Source organism: Patella vulgata, chromosome 1 (assembly GCF_932274485.2).
Source record: "Patella vulgata chromosome 1, xgPatVulg1.2, whole genome shotgun sequence".
NCBI classification, from domain to species: domain Eukaryota; kingdom Metazoa; phylum Mollusca; class Gastropoda; family Patellidae; genus Patella; species Patella vulgata.
The window spans coordinates 43,823,773-43,842,511 of record NC_065879.2 but is presented as its reverse complement, the minus strand read 5'-3'; the positions used below and the strand labels follow the sequence as shown (position 1 = coordinate 43,842,511).

The 18,739-nt window shown below is 32.8% G+C and overlaps 1 protein-coding gene across 3 annotated transcripts in view; it reads left to right on the top strand.

Moving 5' to 3' along the window:
- LOC126819664 (tyrosine-protein kinase HTK16) overlaps positions 1–8,843 on the top strand; it is a 60,878-nt gene extending 52,035 nt beyond the window's left edge. Inside the window, exon 19 of one of the 3 annotated variants that reach the window (XM_050547837.2) lies at positions 5,750–8,843. In XM_050547837.2, the coding sequence (XP_050403794.1) occupies positions 5,750–5,929 (180 nt within the window). In that variant the 3' untranslated portion in view covers positions 5,930–8,843. Of the gene's footprint in view, positions 1–3,281; positions 4,243–5,749 lie in introns of those variants that run through there. The other 2 variants (XM_056100846.1, XM_050547830.2) reach the window with 2 other exon arrangements.
- Positions 8,844–18,739: the final 9,896 nt, after the last annotated feature.

Here is an 18,739-nt window from a genome sequence, read left to right as displayed (position 1 = left end):
CAAATTTTAATTTGGAATTATGAATATTATTCACCATGTCTTGATTTCCAATTGAGCATGGTCCTGGTCAGACAATTTAGGACATTTGGAAAATAGCGTTGGACATGTCTGAAATATACAGGCAAAATCCCATTACTGAGAGAAACATATTACCATAGTTAATTGAAAGTGTGTATACTGGTACTTGTATATACAGAAACATATTACCATAGTTAATTGAAAGTGTGTGTACCAGTATATGTATATACAGAAACTGTATTGTTCTTAATTCAATCATTTTACACTCATTTCAGAAATATTTATTTCTATATTAGAGCTAATTTGTCAATCTATTTGTCAAGTTATAGAATCAGCCGTATTTGTTTATATTCTATCTTATGCTAATTTTTCAGTCTATTTGCATTCTTGGTTTATAGATTTATGTGTAGAAACTATATTTTAAATTCAGTCATTGCACTCATTTCAGCCTTATTTTTTAAAAATTTTATATAGTGCTAATTAACAGTCTATTTGCGTTCTAGATGTAGACATTTTCTTGGATATATGCAGAAACTAGATTAGCCCAATATTGACCGAAAATAGTAATTACGCTGAAACATCTATGATTAATGTAATTTGCACCTGAAAATGCCCTTATATAGCCATATAGTTGTATATGTGGCTCCCTATTTACTTTCAAATTCATGAAATCTTGTGAAAGCGAGGCACAGTTGTGAGAAATTTTAAAACTCGTTAAGGTTGCCCATTGTAGCATAAAGAAGAACCCTATTTAAATATCATGATTTTCAGGTTGTACATATTTTAACTGTTAAAACCGGTTAATGACACTAAGTTTACAATGGATTTTAATATTGCTATCACCCTTGTATATCATTCTCAATTTCTTGTTAACAAACTGTATAGATGACATTTATGATCTTTTTAAAATATATATTTGTTTTTATTATTATTGAGACATATAGAGTTACTTGTTAATGCCCTTTATTATGTTGTATAATCTTGTCAATGCACCAGTGATGTTATATACAGTATAAGAATTTTGTTTTTTGATTTACGTTAAGATAACCAACAACCTTCATGGACATAGCTGTTCACATTCTCCCTCCCGTTTAATTTAAAATTCAAGAAATTTTATTTCGCGATACTTGATCAAATGGAATTTTTCAAACTAGGGCGGATTGATTTTTCTGTTCACATTTTTACTTTTTAAAGCCTAGTACAAAGTACTAATATGTTGGCTATAATATAAGATTTAGCACAGAAGACTTTGCTTGTGGTGAGTATATTGAGGGCCTGACAAATAAATTGACATCTAACTTATTTGAAACAATCCCTATAATAGTAAGGAAAATCTATGACATTTCATCAGACTATTATTCCACTCTATGATCAGTGTAGCTGGCAGTCTGGCTATTCCTCACACCTTTTGTAACACTAACTCTGCTTCTAATGGAGGAGTAATATTCAACCTTGGTGTACATATTCATTGGTGAATGTCTTGATTGATTTCAATGATGATCAACAATTACATGTATCAATGCTATATGGAACACAATAACTCTGATTCAAATCAAGTGAGAGTGATGAAACTTAGTGTATAGTTTTAAACCAGTACCGTGACTAAGGTTACTGTGTGAACCATGGTAAATTATAAACGGGTTTCTTCGATTGTGAACAAACTACTGAATAATTGTTATTAAAAACTTGCCTATGTGTTTGAAATCACCTCCGGTTGAATAAAATCCATTGCACAATTAAATATCCAAACCAAAACAAAAGTTCTCTCTTGAAAAGTCGATGTTTTTGCTTGTATTTTCGACAGTGTCCATCACAACATTACACATGTCACGTCATGAGCTAAACCATCATAATATGTTGAAGGGGGTAAAGGTTGAATCATGTGTGTTGTAATCACAACAGCGCACGACAGTGTCCATCACAACATTACACATGTCACGTCATGAGCTAAACCATCATAATATGTTGAAGGGGGTAAAGGTTGAATCACGTGTGTTGTAATCACAACAGCGCACGACCGTTTCGATTTTTTGAGTTGGGCAACACAATAGCAACTGAGACAAAGACATTGATTTGGAAACAATTGATTGTCAGTCTACTAAATTTTATTCACAATGAATATATCACCAATTATACGAATACTCGTAAATATAATATTGTTTTTAACACCTGTATATATAGTTGTATATTGGATACTATTGCCTTGTGAATTTCAAAACAAAGCCGGGAATTTACAAAATAATTGTGTTACCGATCACGTACGATTATAAATTTTTCTAAACAGTTTTTTGCACACCGGAAATAATTTTCAGAGCGAAATAGAAAGAAACTGAACTATCTGCCGATAATTAATCCGGTGTGCGGTATGATTAATTGTTGGTAATAATTTTTGGTATTTGTGTATAAAAAAAAAAAATAACGTTATAGGCCTATACCTATTCAATGATTCAATGGAAATGAAATGAAATGGGGTTTAACGTCCTACTGTTCTGCCAATGATTCAATGGCCTCGGCTATTAATGTTGTCTAGGCAAATGTAAAATACATCGGCATGTACCTCGGCTACAGCAGATTGCTGAGGTTAATTGACAGGACAGCTGAAGTTCATCAGGAAATATTAAAAATATTCAAGGGTGAAATTAATTCAAGGTCAGTAAAACAAATATAGTTCAAAAGAAATAATCCAACCAAACTCTCTAACCAAATAATTATAATACAAGAGGGAAACAAAATACCGGACTACGGCCGTATTTATGTTTTTAAACGCCCAAACTCATTACTGGGTTCCGAGAAAAATAGCTTATTCATACACAACCGTTACGACAGACAAGCCTTGCTTTGACTCCCCCTATACGAAATGATATATCCCGATAAGTGACGTAATTAGCTTCCATTTTGGTTATTTCTCGGTGTCAAAGTTTGTGATGAGTTCAATTTTACAAGAGAGAACTTTTTTAATCGCTAGGACATATAGTTGTACAATGGATTTTATATAACCGGAGGTAATTTCAAACACACAGGTAAGTTTATAATAACCAAAGTATAGTAGTTTGCTCATAATCGAAGAAATCCGTTTATTATTTAACACGGTTCACACAGTAGGCACACTGATAACAATTCCATTGCTCAGTGCTTTATAAAAGGAAAAATGTGGAAGTAATTACTGATTAATAAGTGTCATCATTTTTGGGGAGGATTAAGACTGGGGACCTCAGCCTCAATGTTGGCTTGTTTTAATTTGATGAATATGAATTATGTTTCAGGTTATACAGTATCTAGAAAAAGGTCGTCGATTGACACGTCCTAACGATTGTCCTCCACTAGTTTATAACCTTATGCAGAAGTGCTGGTTACTTACACCTAATAAGCGTCCAACATTTAATGATTTATACCATGAATTTATTGATGATCCAGAATATGGGGAAATTTCACATAATCTGAAATAATAAGTCTGATTTTTGTGTGATTTTTATTATTACACATCAGTCTTTCGATACACGATTACTCAAAAACATATCCTGAAAGTGGGGGTATTTTGCATATTTTAAGATTGTACAACTATACTGCATTTATCTTTGATATCAAATGTCAAAAGAATGTATCATTTACCTTACAGCAAGGCTTCATTTATTGTTCAATGAGCTTTTCATACCCTGTTTAAGTGACATTAATTGTTCATTTATTTGCTTATTTGGATATAATCTCTGGTAATTCATGGGGGATACATGATTTATTGATAGAATCAGTGTGTGGAATAGTTAAATACACAGTTAGTTTCTAAATGATGCACTCAAAACTAAATGGTTATATTGAAACTAGACAATGCTTTAAGCCAAGTTTAAAAAACAATTACCACAACTTTCATGGTTGTAATGTTAGATTCTTGACATTTAAGAAAACCCTTAGTTCATTGCTAAATATTAACCCATCTCCAGTGATGTTTGATAGTAATATATTCTTGTACTCTCATAGTATATCTTTTATAGCTGTTACAAAACTCAATTCTGCATCATTCCATTGTAATCTAGACTGTGTGGAACTCACAAAAGAGTAATGATCATCCTGATTGGTATGGAAGGGTATCGCTGCCAATATTAAATGCTCTGCTGCAATGTCTTTTCCATTGATTATATGTACAATGTACAAAGTCCTAATACCGGTAAAGATAAAGTCAAAATACAGAGTTAAATGTAAAACGTCAAATGTTAAGTGTTAAATGACAAATGTTTTGTGGGAAAATGCTTTTTTTGACGTGTCTACATTTTACATTTCTCTCATTACATTTTACATTTGCTCTTTGCCACATCCCATTTGTCCTTCGTGCATTCAACATAGCATGTTTCGCACAGCATCAACTTTCATATGCAAATGTAGGATATCACGTGACGTATTAACATATATACCGAAACCTGGCACACTATAAGCCAGAACAAGTATATTCACGACACTATAACAGGAAATCAGCCTAGCACACAATAAAAATTTACTTACCTTGACACTTTGGAAGGTACTTTACCATGATTACGGGGATGGGTGTGGGGGCTGTGCGATTGTCCAAATACGAAATTCCAGGTATCATGTTACATATTAGTGAAAAGCACGTTGATTTGTATTTGTAAATATGTAAATAGTTTTCTGGGACAATCGTATTTTCATAATTCAATTCCAATAAATATCACACTATTAAAGGGGTATTCAAGTAAAAATACTGGTCTAAATACGAAATTCCAGATACCATGTTACATATCTCTGATTGCCCTATTCAAATATGCAAATAATTTTCTGGCACATTCATATTTGCTTAAGTTAACTTTAAATTCCTCTCTTTAAATTTATTATTTATTTGTTGGGCACAATGCTTATATTGGTTTTTTTTAATGGATCAAAGTTAATTAGGCTGTAAGAGTGGGAGGTGTTTAAAATATCAAAATATGGGTATTAATATGAAATTCTAGTTATTGTGTTATAAATTACTGGAAAGTATGTTTCTTTGGCTATCAATTATTTCATGGCACATTCATGATTACGCACGGTCGTCTAGATAGTTTCTTAAGGTGTACCAGCTTGATTTACTGTTATAGTGCGGTGAATATCCTTATAGTTTGCTAGTTTATAGTGTGCCAGGAGGTTTCCGTATATGTTAATAAGTCACGCGATATCCTACACTTGCATATGAAAGTTGATGCTGTGCGAAAGTTGCTATGTAGAAATCGTGATGGACAAATGGGATGTGGCAGAGCGCAAATGTAAAATGTAATGAGAGAAATGTAAAATGTAGACATTTCAAAAAAAGAATTATCCCACAAAACATTTATCATTTAACACTTAACATTTGACATTTTACATTTAACTCTTGCATTAGAGGTATTTTGACTTTATCGGTATTAGGACTTTCTTTGTACTTTGTACTTTTTACATATAATCAATGGAAAAGACATTGTCGCAGAGCATTTAATATTGTCAGCAATACCCTTTCATAGTATGGAGAATGACAGAGTACATATAATAGGAAATAGAATGTGTAATAATCACATCACCCTATCTAACCACCAACTAATATAGCCTTATTTTATTGAACTGGGTTACTTTTTAACCAATTAACCATAAGCCTTCTATTTTTACAGGCTTCTGCTAATACTTATCCAATGTTGTATTCTGATTCTTTGTGTCTGCTTTTGCCTCATACATGCATATGTGTCTTTGTCTACAATGTCCACCCTCTTGTTTTCAGGTGTTGGAGTTCATTGAGCAAGGCTGTCGATTACCTAAACCCGAAAAATGCCCAGATAGAGTTTATGATCTCATGCTAAGTTGCTGGAAATTGCGTGCCGTGGAGCGCCCCACTTTCAACAACCTGTTTTCTGAATTTAAACATGACGAATATTCCACTGTTTATCATTTACTAAAATAACCCAGATGCTCTGTCCCAATTTGATGTTTACATTTTGTTTATTTTCCATAACAAAATAACTAAAGAAATATGTACTAAATAACATTAAAATTTCTATCTCAGAACAGCACCATATAAACTATATGATATATTCCTAATAACTCTGACATGGTAATCCAAATTTCTGATCTTCTATAATATCAAGCAAAGGAAGCTTGATTTTTGCTCATTGTTTAGAAATATGATGCATTATTTTGTTTACTTTGTAAGATTTGTAAAACCGAAGAAAGTATTGGGTTTTTTTTAATTTCCTAAATTGTGACCAATCTGATTAAAATTAGGTCATGATTTGGTGAACAATTTGTCAGACATAATTTGGTCACAAATAAAACTTCATTTGATTTTATATAGTGATTTGTTTTACGGGATAATGATCTGTCTTATTTTAAAATATTAATAGGTCGTTTCTGAGTTTCACTGGCTACACAGTAAGCCAAATTTAAACAAAAATCAGTAAACAAATGTATATCCGTTTTAATCTTGTGAAAGAAAGACATGATCATATAGGGCTTGTCTCATCATTAATAGAAATAACCTATCACTTTTTTTCTAGTAAAATTGCAGTGTCAAGATGAAAACTACAGTTATTATATTTATACTTCAATCTCCGGGATACTCTTACTTGAGAATTTTAAGCATTAATCAACCAAGACTTACAAGTACCCTAGTAAGACACTAGCTATTGAAGAATAAATGCACAAGATATTTATACATCAATCTCCGGGGATACTCTTACTTGAGAATTTTAAGCATTAATCAACCAAGACTTACAAGTACCCTAGTAAGACACTAGCTATTGAAGAATAAATGCAAAAGATCCTTTTCTGTTATCTATATATTTAACTCTGATTAATCATTGTAAAGATTCTGTCCTAGAAATGCATATTGATGAATTTAAAAATTATATAATTTATTATTAATACCATACTTTAAGGAATGTACAGCATAAACCATTTCTGTGATCTGTTCTTGATGTACTCTTTTAAATGTTTAATTTGATTTAAGGATCAATTGCATATTTTGTTTAAACCAACTTACATGTATTTAGATTATGTATTGTAAGGTTTAGCTTGCTTATGTCTGTGAATAGCTTTAAGCAGCAGCCTTTCTCTAACAAATGGATAGCAAAATGCTATTTAACCAGCTACACATTCTTCAGAAATATGACTATTATATTTTGTGTACATTTTGAGGCAACGTTTTACTAAAGCAGCTGATAATCTCCCAGCATAGTTTTAATCTTAATACAAAAAGGCCCATCAATAGATTTTAGGAAAGATTAGTGGTGGTGCTGCTGGCTTTTTTTGACCATATCCTGTTTACATGTATATTGTCTGCAGAGATTCAACACCCACAATATTCAGTTTGCAAGGAATTAGAAATCACTCAAATGACGATCAGAAACTGTAGGAGCTCAACATTTTTTGCAAAACCCTGATACAGTCTTTTAAAGCTGCAGCCATGATATCAAACATAATGGATTGTGGAGCTCACGCAACATAATGTTTTAAAACCCGTTTCTTAAATATCACTTCAATATTATTTGTCATTAGTGCTGGCAAGATATATTGATGTTTTGCGATTCACCTTCTCATGATTCGCAATCACAAGATCCTGAAACGATATACGGCGATTCTTTTTTTTATGTTTTTTTGTTGCTTCAGTAAGTAACCTGTCACTCTTAATTATCCCTGTCACATATTACCACACAAACTCTCAGAAATTGTTTTGGTCCTTACTTTGATCTACGTCAATAATGTGATATAAAACCGTTTAATTTCTTTGATTCTGCAGAACTAAAAATATCAATTATTCCTTATCCTGTTGTTTTCTTGGTAAATATTGACGAATCGTGATACGAATCGTAGCACCTGCATCGCAATACTTATCTTACCATGACTGCAGTGACGATACCCAGCACTATTTCTGATTATTAATGCATTTTTAACCACAGCTCCTAAATATATATATATATTTTAACAATTAGGCCATGTGACAGGGGAAACAAATGACATAATTCTTTTTAAAAATCAAATACTGATATTTATTTGCTACCGTTTTATTACATTTTCGTAAGATCAGATTCATTTTCAAGCTCACGTTCATACTTGCTGGTACAAGTTATTTGCAGTCTGTTGTCACAAGGCAATCCACAGTGACTCAGGGTTCGATCTTCCCTTGTTAGTGGTGCTCGATGGAGGGCCAGGCGATGAATAACATCTAGTCTTGTGGATGGGACGTGCATGTAAAAGAACCCTTGGCAGTTGTAATTTGAAGAAGAGTATCAATTGTATTGCGGCTCTGTTGTCGTATCCGGAAACCACAAATACACTAGTGTGTATTGTTAAATAATTTTTGTATGTAACTATGTATATAGTATTTGTTATGTTTATTTTAAGCAATATAGAAACATGTTGATTATTTTATGTTCACTGACTGCACCTCTCGTAATACAAAATACAATTTTGTGTCTCCTAGCAGAGCAGTAACTTAGTTAATTTGAGAGAATATTTAAACAGAAGTATTAATACAGTATCTGATAAATAAAAGTTGCATGATTTGTAGTTTAAATAGCCAGAGCAAAGTTGTGTTATGTAATATTTCTGCCAGTGACAGTAGAATATTTTAATAACGGTTAGATTTGAGTATTTCAAAGACATGAGATGTCATTAATCCCTGGTTCCATAAAATCATATATATTATTATGTTTTATAATTTATTATATATTGTATTTGTATTTTAAAACATAATTATTCAGTATGCAAAATTGCATCTGAAACTTTTGTTTAGCATTATTTAATGTTTTTGGAAAATTATAATATATCAAATTTTCCTCAATAGGTAATATTTTTTATGGAAAGCTTGTTTTTGTTTTTTTTTTGGGGGGGGGGGGGGGTGAGCAAAGTGAAAAGATAATGACTTTGCATGTCTTGGATAATGTAGATAGCTGTAAAGTTGGGGGGGGGGGGGGGGTCACACTAAACTCTATTTACGGAATAACAATTACTGGTTTATTAGCATACTCTCATCTTTATCAAGCAAATTAATAAACCAGTAATTGTCATTCCATAAATAGTGTTTAGTGTGTTACTGTTCAATGCCTCTTAAAGAAGATTAAGTTGGTTTTTTTTTTATTTACTGATAACTGTAAAATATTAATTATGTGGAGATCTTATTACTTTAATTATTAATGTTGCTCAGATCTATTTCCTGATGATGGCCCAAAATGTATGCATTTGATTGTTATTACATTTAATGTTAAAATGCTGATTTTGAGAAACTCTTTTAACCTGACCAATTGGTCTTTCATCCGAGGATCAGCAAAATGTTTATTTTGACAAAATCAAAAGCCTGAATTGTTTTATGGAAATTTTCCTATATTTGTTGATTTTATATAGTTATAAAGTATTCACTGTAAGGATTGAAAATTTTGTACTTAGGTTTGATTTGTTTTTTTCTATCATTTTTTATCAGGCTGCTGGCGGCCAAAATAATAACTGCATGCCTCCTATTGGTCTCGATAATTGAATTTAAAAGTTTTACACTAAAAATGAACTAGAAATTGTAGAGACAACGTTAAGATCATTTCTTTATTATAGATTTGGATAAATTTTCTGTAATCAAATCTAAATCCATTACAATCCAATGATCACACACATCTTATCGCAAGCCCAACATCAGCATAATATAATATTTTGTCATTATCTGCAACAGATTCCCATTTACTAGCTATGATTACACTCTATGATTTATTTTTCCCATTCATTAGAATTATTATATTTTCAATTTAATAAAGAAATTGAAAGGGGAATAATTAAACGTGAATGAATTATATCGTTTATTTTAACATAAAGATTTAGTTGGGGTAATTGAAATAGCTTTATTTAATGTTGGCTAATGGCTTCCACCCAGGTGATATCTGGTTAAAAAAAGATATATTATTTTATACACGGAAGGCTGAAATGCCACAAAATATAAGGACAGCATAATGTAACTTAGCCAGGACTTCACTATAACACACTATACTGATGCCTGCATCCTGGGAAATGCAGCAAACTTTGCTATAGTGATGCTCTAGTGCACATGCTACATTTCTGATCCATTGCATTCAGCATTAGTAATTTTATATTTTTTGTTAAACAAAATCTATTGATTTTTATTAAAGATTTGTATTCTATTGATTTTATTGTTATCCATGCTATATATGAACCTGCTTGATATATTTATTTTATTTTTTGATTTTACTGATTCACAGTATATATAATATATATGTATATCTAATGGAATATATATAGAATCCTCCTCAAATAATAATAAGACAAAACAAATAATTAAGTTAAATGGTTCCTTGACTATTACGGAGGATCTCTATGTTGAATTATGCTTTTAAGGTTATTATTAATTTGTTTATCTTTTTATTTGTTACAAGCCTTATCAGATAATCAAAGACTTTAGTCGCTAAGATAGTGGGATAAAACTAACTAACTTATTCGGATAGTTGGACAAGATAAATTGTTAGACAATCAAGATAATGAAATAGGCCAGAGTTACACGACTTGATACTGAGATATACAAATCTTGGTTTACTACAATAGTCAAGACAATGATTCATTTATTGAGATAGACAAGACTGTGTATTGAGATAGATGGACAAGACTTTGTACTGATATATAGACAAGACCTTGTACTTATAGACAAGACTTTGTACTGATGTATAGAGAATCTCCTACGGGTCATTTTTGATGTCAAAAATATCAGCTCAAGTCAAAAGAGTAAAAAAAGAAACCTAGGCTTTGCCGTGGGGTTTTCAACTCTATCGACAAGTGTTGATATTTTTCCATATCAAAAAAGACGAGTAGGAGATTTTTTTATCACCCAATCCTTTTTTACTCTTTGCTATAGATTTCACTTTTACTGAACCTGATTACATTAGAGCATATTGGTTTACCTTTTTTTGACAGCAATTCACCATTGCAAAGTCCTTTATATTGACCCAGTGTTTCCATCAAGGTCAATTAAATAAAGAAGTTACTTTTAATTAAAAATGAATTGGTCTTTGAAAATAAAAAAAAAGTTCCTTTTGAGTTGACCAATCAAATTCATGTAAAGCGATATCTCCTAAGGAGATATCCAGTAGATTAAGAAATTTATCACACAAGCATATCTACTGTAGAATGTGCTATTGGGTGATAATGACAAGTCATGGTACTGAGATAGATAGTCAGACAAGGATTAGTTTGCTGAGATAGAGACAAGTCTCTTGAAACTGAGATAGAGAGACAAGACTGTGTACTGAGATCTTGATACTGAGATAGAGAGGCAAGACTTAGTACAGAGATAGACCAACAGACAAGACTGGGTACATATATTTGCACAGTGTAGTCTGAGAGGATTCAATCAGTGACTAAATTAGGATTACAGTACTGATATGAAACAAGACATAGTTTACCAAGATTTGGTAATTAAGATTGACAAGAAGGTTTACTTGGATAGTGAGACAATGAATTCAGTTGATTTGTGAACATGACTTGACAAATTTGGTTCACTTAGATGATGTATTTAAGATTCTTTAAATTGTTGAATATAGCATGAACATTTTAATCACCTGTTTATTATATTATTATTGATGCTTATAAAGCATGGTTAATATTTAGATTGCTTATAATATATTTCTATGTTTAGGACTCTTGTTAAATATAATAAAGCCCTGTAATATTTTCATAATTCTTTTAAGAAATAAAACTATTTTTTATTATACATTATAGTTTGTTTGGATGATACAAACTCATAGTAGTTTTGCTTATGTTAATCCCATCTCAAGCAAAATTAATGCCGGGGGGTATACTGAAATGAGCTCTGTTCATATCTGTTTCCAAACATTCTACAAATACACATTTGGTCCTAATAATTTTTGTATCTCCATTGGAAACATATTTGACATAGATTTTGATATCTAATAAACCAAACCATTCAAGATATCAATATTAGAGCGGCATTCCATAAATTTATTCTCAAATTTATAATTGTATAATTGGTTACACCCCCCCCCCCATATCACCACAGACCATTATAGTGAAGAATCAGGAAAAAGAGTCATAAACATAGGTTGCCTGGCAATAATCCAAGCATGTTTGAAAAAAACCCTGAAAACTCTGAATTTACAAGGATTTAATTCTGTTCATAGAGGATAAGTATTACTGGATGTTTATCACACACCCTAGTCAATGTTATATATTTAATTAGAAATAGGTGGGTTTATATTATGTATCCTGGTTCTTTCCTTAAAGTAGCTAAGTCTCTAACTCAATATCATTCAAAGTCTTACACATTGAAAATACGAATTGTGATCTTAGCAAGAAAGGGCAGGCTTCTGATATCCAATATTTAAGACAAAATAAACATTTTACCATTGGTACACGAATCGTGTATAATAGTGCGTTTTAGCGTCATTTGCAACAAGTGACCAGAAAGAACGAGGCTAGACATATTCAACTGGAGAGCCTGCTTAATAGACTGGAATAACCAGACGCTAGAAATTGCTATAGGGTTGAGACACATGCTGTATTTCGCTGGACATAACTGATTTGAAATTAGAGTCAAAAGGGAAACAATTGAATGTAAATCAGTTTATATACAATCAGATTACATTATTATATGCGTTTCGACCCATTTTGGTCAATTTCTAGGTCCCAAATATTAGCGATTTAGCTCCTTTAAAGTAGTAAATAGTCCAAATGCTTGTAATCCAGGAAGGCTTTATTTGACAACTTTATTTCTTTACGGGATTTCCCCCTTGTCAGTGGTGCATAACGAAGGGACTGACAAGGACAGCTGTCCAGACTTTCGGATAGGACGAAAAACCGAGGTTCCGTGTACACGTAAATGATTCCCTGTCAGTTGGAATTCGATGTAAGAGTAAGCCGTAGCACCGCTGTCTGGGTAAAAAATTTCCTCATAGCACACTGCATGGCGTATGTCAGTCTTCATTAACCCAGTCGAAGCAGAACAGTAGGATGTTAAACCCCATTTCATTTCTTTCCGGAAAGAATAATTGGTTTACTCAAATATTACCGTTTTTGGACTCTTGACAACGGTTGCGTTCTGGGCACCAGATAAAACTGAAGATGAAAGCATGAAGGTGTAACACTGAGTGTTGTAAACTATTGAATCTTACATTTTGCAGTTTACATTTGGCAAAACAGTCACAAGTTACTCTGACCGTTATAAAATAGAAATTAATTTATGCGTTTTCATTAGTATTATTATGTATTACCATTATTATCATTCTTATATCTACATGTAACTGGGTGTCCACAATATTTAATTTTAAGTGGAAGCGATTCAATCTATTTTCATTACGTATTAAAAGCTATGAAATAATTCCTCGGGTCTTGGGTTTCTTGAAACTGTAACAGAGGCCCAATGTACCCGCCAAGATGTTTGCTTTAGCAGTTCTAAATAATCCACTGTGATTCATTCGATATCTAATGAGCAGATTATTAAGATGATTATTTTTTATTAACATATGTTAGTGTATCGTATATTTTGACGTCAGTTTAAAAAAAAAGCGGGGGGGGGGGGGCGTTAAAAGACAACTAAAATAGAGGTGGTTTAAGTAATGATCCCTGTCCAAGCATGTATAATTCATTGTAATTCATAACACGTCATGACAGGTCCATACGTCATCTACGTCTCATCCGTGTCTTATGCTTTCGGGAGAGTGGCTGTCAGTTTCTTGACATTGTTCAAGTTAATACATGTACATTTGGACATCTTGGAGGCGGGGCCGAACAGAGAGAGGTGCGTACAAGCTAATTTGCTTGGAGTTATTGAAGGAAACATATCATCATCTGGTCAAGGTAGGAATTTATCAAAATGTTAAAGGCATTGTTTAAGATATAACAATTACTTTGGTATTTCGACATTGATCTAAAACAGCATTTTCATATAACAAATTCGGTAAGTACATTGGTATCCATTTTGAAAAAGGAAACCCCTACTAATCATAGAAAATAGAATTTTATTAAAGATATTAATTTTAGCATTCTTCCAATAGTTATAAAGGTATCTCCTGAGTACATTCTGGGAAACCAGACGTCTCCAAATAATGACTACTGAGCAAATGGCCATTATAACGGAACCCAGGATAGGCGGGAGTAGCTTTTCCTTTTAGCATTCTTCCAATAATTAAGATATCTCTTGAGCACTTTCTCGGAGGCCAGTCGTCTCCAAATAATGACTACTGATCGATGAGCGAATAGTCATTACAACGGAACCCAGGATGGGGCGAGAGTCTTCCAATGTGCAGCTTTCCAGAATGTCTGTATTCGCACCTGCAAACTGAGATTTCAATAACTCGCACACTGTTTGATTAAGCTACGTAAAACATAAGAATTTGTTCTATAATGACGATAATGGGCCGTGGACTGGATTGGTATTTATGGGCTTGTGAAGAGTGAAGGAATGAAATATTGTTTAACGTCCCACTTTTCTGTACTTGCCTGGATAATGAAGACAGGCATACGCCATACAGTTTGCTACGAGGGAAATTTTGCCCGGGTTGCATTGCAATTGAATTCCAACTGTCAACGTGTGCACGGGACCTCGGTGCTGTGTCCCATCCGAACGACTATGCGCTGCCCTTTCCAGACCCTTCAAGTTATATCACTGACAAGCAGGAACCAGGGCTTGTTTAGAAGGCATCGTGGTAGAAAACAACAAATTTTGAAAACTATGGAGCGGATATAGGACAAAATATTTTATGAATTACAAATCTGAAGCTCCATATTTCGTAAATAATAAATCAAAATCCAGACTCAAAATATATAAAATAGGCTAGTCGACTCGAATGCTATGCTCCGTTTACATTTGTCAATTATTGATTTGTTATTCCTCAATATAAACTATCCATTATGTTTTATTTTCAATTGTATGCAAAATTGTAAGCAGACGCCAGACGCTAAACCACCAGCTACTGCTACTTCTTTAATTTAATTTAATGTTTTGCATAGCGATATTATTGGAATTCTTGTGCCTTGTGCTTGTTTTTGAAAAATATTTTCCACATAATGCTGGAGACGATGAATATTCGCGGATCACTGAAATAAAATTTGGCAAGTTGCGGGACTGCAATGGGGTCAATAAGTAAAAAAAAAAAAAAAAAAAAAAAAAACCCTGTAAACTGACAAATTACTGAAGAAGCGTTCCACCAAAAATAGGTCATTAAAAAAATTCGTGTCAGTAACGGATTATCCTGGAAACAATGAAACGAGCCATAAGTGAACATAATTGCTAATTCATGATAATAGCGGTCGTAAAAACTATTTAAAGCACGAAAACAGACCTTGATGAATTTATGAAAAATACACAACTCTAAGATGCCAACTTTGTCTTCCTGTCATAATTTTAAAGGGACGTTAGCACTTTCAACAAATAAATGTTGATATTTTAATATGATATCTAGATTTACTGTAATACCCAAACTTGGATCGTTATCTTGCTATCGTGTCGTTTGTTACGGCCAATAAAATTTTTGTTGCTGGAAAACCAATTTGATTATCCGTCAGCTAAACGGACTGATAAAAGTTAATCCACGAAAAGACTGTTTGGTCATTGGCTGGATTTTAAAATTTTAAATGAAATGTACACATATAACAATTTCAAAGAAGTTAGTATTAACAAGAAACTGTGGAGTCTGTTGACACAACTTGATTAAAGACAAAAAGATAACTGTAGAATTTCCTTCAGAAAACACTATACAAAAGTCTATAGAATACTAGAGTATTTTCCTTTAGACATTTTAGCATAAATCTGTATGTTTTGCACTACAGAAACTGGAATATATGGGAACGTTTTTTTCTACAAGCCCCCCCCCCCCTCCCAAATTCTGTAGAATACTATAAAAAATCGGATAGATCCCACCCACCAACCCTCTAGAATGTTTTATAGAATTCTATAGAAAACTACAGCGGTAATCTATGACTTTTTGCTAAGGGTATACACAGATACAGAGCCCAACACCATCGTTAAATATAACGGCGAGTTAAAGACATGTTAAAGTTAACGGGGCTTCCAGCAACAGACTTTCTCTCCGTTAAGATTACTTTCCGTTAACTCCATGTTAACCAGTCGTTATAAGTTAACGGTGCTTTGACCAACCGGCCCCTGGTCTACTTTTCAGCTAAACAATTATGAAACACATGTAATTACCTAGACCTGTCTCAAATTATGCATATCATTTTATTTTTGAATTATTTTTTACCTACCACCGAAGATCTCCAAAAGATATTTGAACGAGTTGAATTATAACTGATTTATATGAAATTATTTTTGATAAACAATGGTTACCTAAAATTGAATAAGACATCAAAGAAACTATACGTAAGACTGTGCGATCACGTGTTAATATAATTAATTGTTTTAGATTCATCATGGTCACATTGTTATTAAACAATTCTAAGACATAACCTATTAACAAAGATTAGGTAATATTATTTCTCATTTATCTTCGGTATACTAATTGATAAAAGTTAGAGCATGTACATGTACTTATTCTAAACTGTGGTCTAAATTACACGTCTTATCGCACAATAGAGACTTTTGGCAAGCGGAATTTTCCCATCCGTATCACGTATCCGTATCGTATACGTGGTACGCTGTGTCAATGTAGTTTTAGAGTTTTGGCAGATTTTCACGTCGCGTACGTATGCATAGCTGAGCTGAGTTTAGTTCTATTACAGCATAACGGCAGATATCTACCTAGATCACCATCAGTGCTAGTCAAGTGCCTAGCCTACAATTTCCCGGAGGTAGTATTTACAGTAAAGTCGTCCGATGTCGCTGAGCTATTAAAAAAAAATCAATGTCGAATCTTATTACACATCTTCGACTTCAACTGACAGCAATTTTTGTTTCACTAATAATGTATCATTTCGTTTCATTTATACCCCTTTACCATAGAATAAAATAATCTACAGATTTGCAAGGTCCCACCTCCCTAAATTTAGCGCGTAGATCAAGCAGCATGCAGACAGACACGCACACAGGAAAAATATGAAAATTCCGATTAAAACCCATTTAAAAATGATTAAATTTCAGTCTTTATCATGGTTAAAATCACAGCAAATATACACCTTCGTGTTCTAGGATACACATTGATTGATAAAAACGCTATGATACAACATTTCGGGATTTAAAAGTAGCAAAAAGGACGGTAAAAAGACGACAATGTTATACGGACCTTTGCCGTATGGAATCTGTTCGATACGTGCAGTCGTATCCGTGTGCCGTATCACGTATGAAAAATACACACACATTGATGACGTCAGACACAAAATCCAAACGGATACGCGATACGGACCAGAAATTTACGCTTGCCAAAAGTCTCTAATATATGACACGTGAAACCGCATTGAAAACAGATTATGCATTATGAAGGAGCCAAATCTGCCTATTCTAGGTCTTTCTTGGGGCCTGAAATGTTATCTAAATTATTAATTAGACATTAATTAACTTATCAACTCTCGATGCCATCGTTAGCCTGTGATATTTAGTGGATTTGAATACATTTTGTGTAAAAATGGTTAATTGTGATCGAGTTCAGAATGAAGCAATTTGTGTGTAATTCTCAGCATATTCTGTTTTCATTATCTACTTTTTAAACTATTATAGCAAAACCCTCAGCACTTTATCTATTCTTATCTATTCCCCTTTAAATGTTTATCTTGGGTGGCCGTGTGGTCGATTATATCATATTTTCTTTCATCGATTCAGGTGCCATAGTTTTAATGCCAGGATAATATGAACCAAGAAACGGGGTCGCCTGCAAATGATCGCTGTTTTTTTGTTGTTTTTTTTTTTGGGGGGGGGGGTAGTTGCGTACGCGTTACATCATAAGGCCTGTCACTGATTCAAGTAGCGTGGTTTCGAATCCCCGCCTGTACGTGACAAGTTTTGTTTTCTGAAAATATTTTTATCCTACCTGCATGCATCAACAACGAAACGAGTTAAATAAAAGTCGTGTATTAAAGAATGTTACAGGTCATAATGTGTCACGAATGACGTTTACTGGTTGAAATATGCTTTGAAAGACGACACCTACTGACAGTTACATTAGTTATTCCCATATTTGAGCGACACTCTCTTTAATTTCTTAAATATTATACGAAAATCCATAATTAACGATACATCTATGGTGGCCCATGGTCGCAATAGCGTTTTTGGGGTTATTTTTTGTATTTCATTTAAAATACTAAAAATATTAGTAAAAAAAAAAAGAAACATTTTTTTTTATTATTTTACAAAATAAAAAAAAATCTTTTTAAAATTAACAAAAAAAAAAAAATCTTTTTAAAATTTTTTAAAAAAGAAATCTTTTTAAAATTAAAAAAAAAGAATCTCTCTCTATATATATAAAACAATGAATAAAATATATTTAAAAAAAAAGAAAAAAGAAATAATATTAAAAAAAAAATTAAATGAATAAAAAAAAATTGAAAAAGAAAAGATAAAAAATAATTCTCGACGTGGCCCATCGTCGCAATAGTGTCTTGAGTATCCAGACCCCGTATACAGCTACTATTAGACTAGAGCGACCAGAAACAATTTTTGGCCCATTGTTGCAGTAGTATCTCGATTATCATGTGTGGGATCTATGAAGAACGTATAGACCCGAACCACAAGAAACGAGTCTGTAGTTATCTCACATCAACATGTGAGTGACGGAACTTTGGCATATTTATGTTCCCCTGGGGCCTGTTTATCGAATTCTTA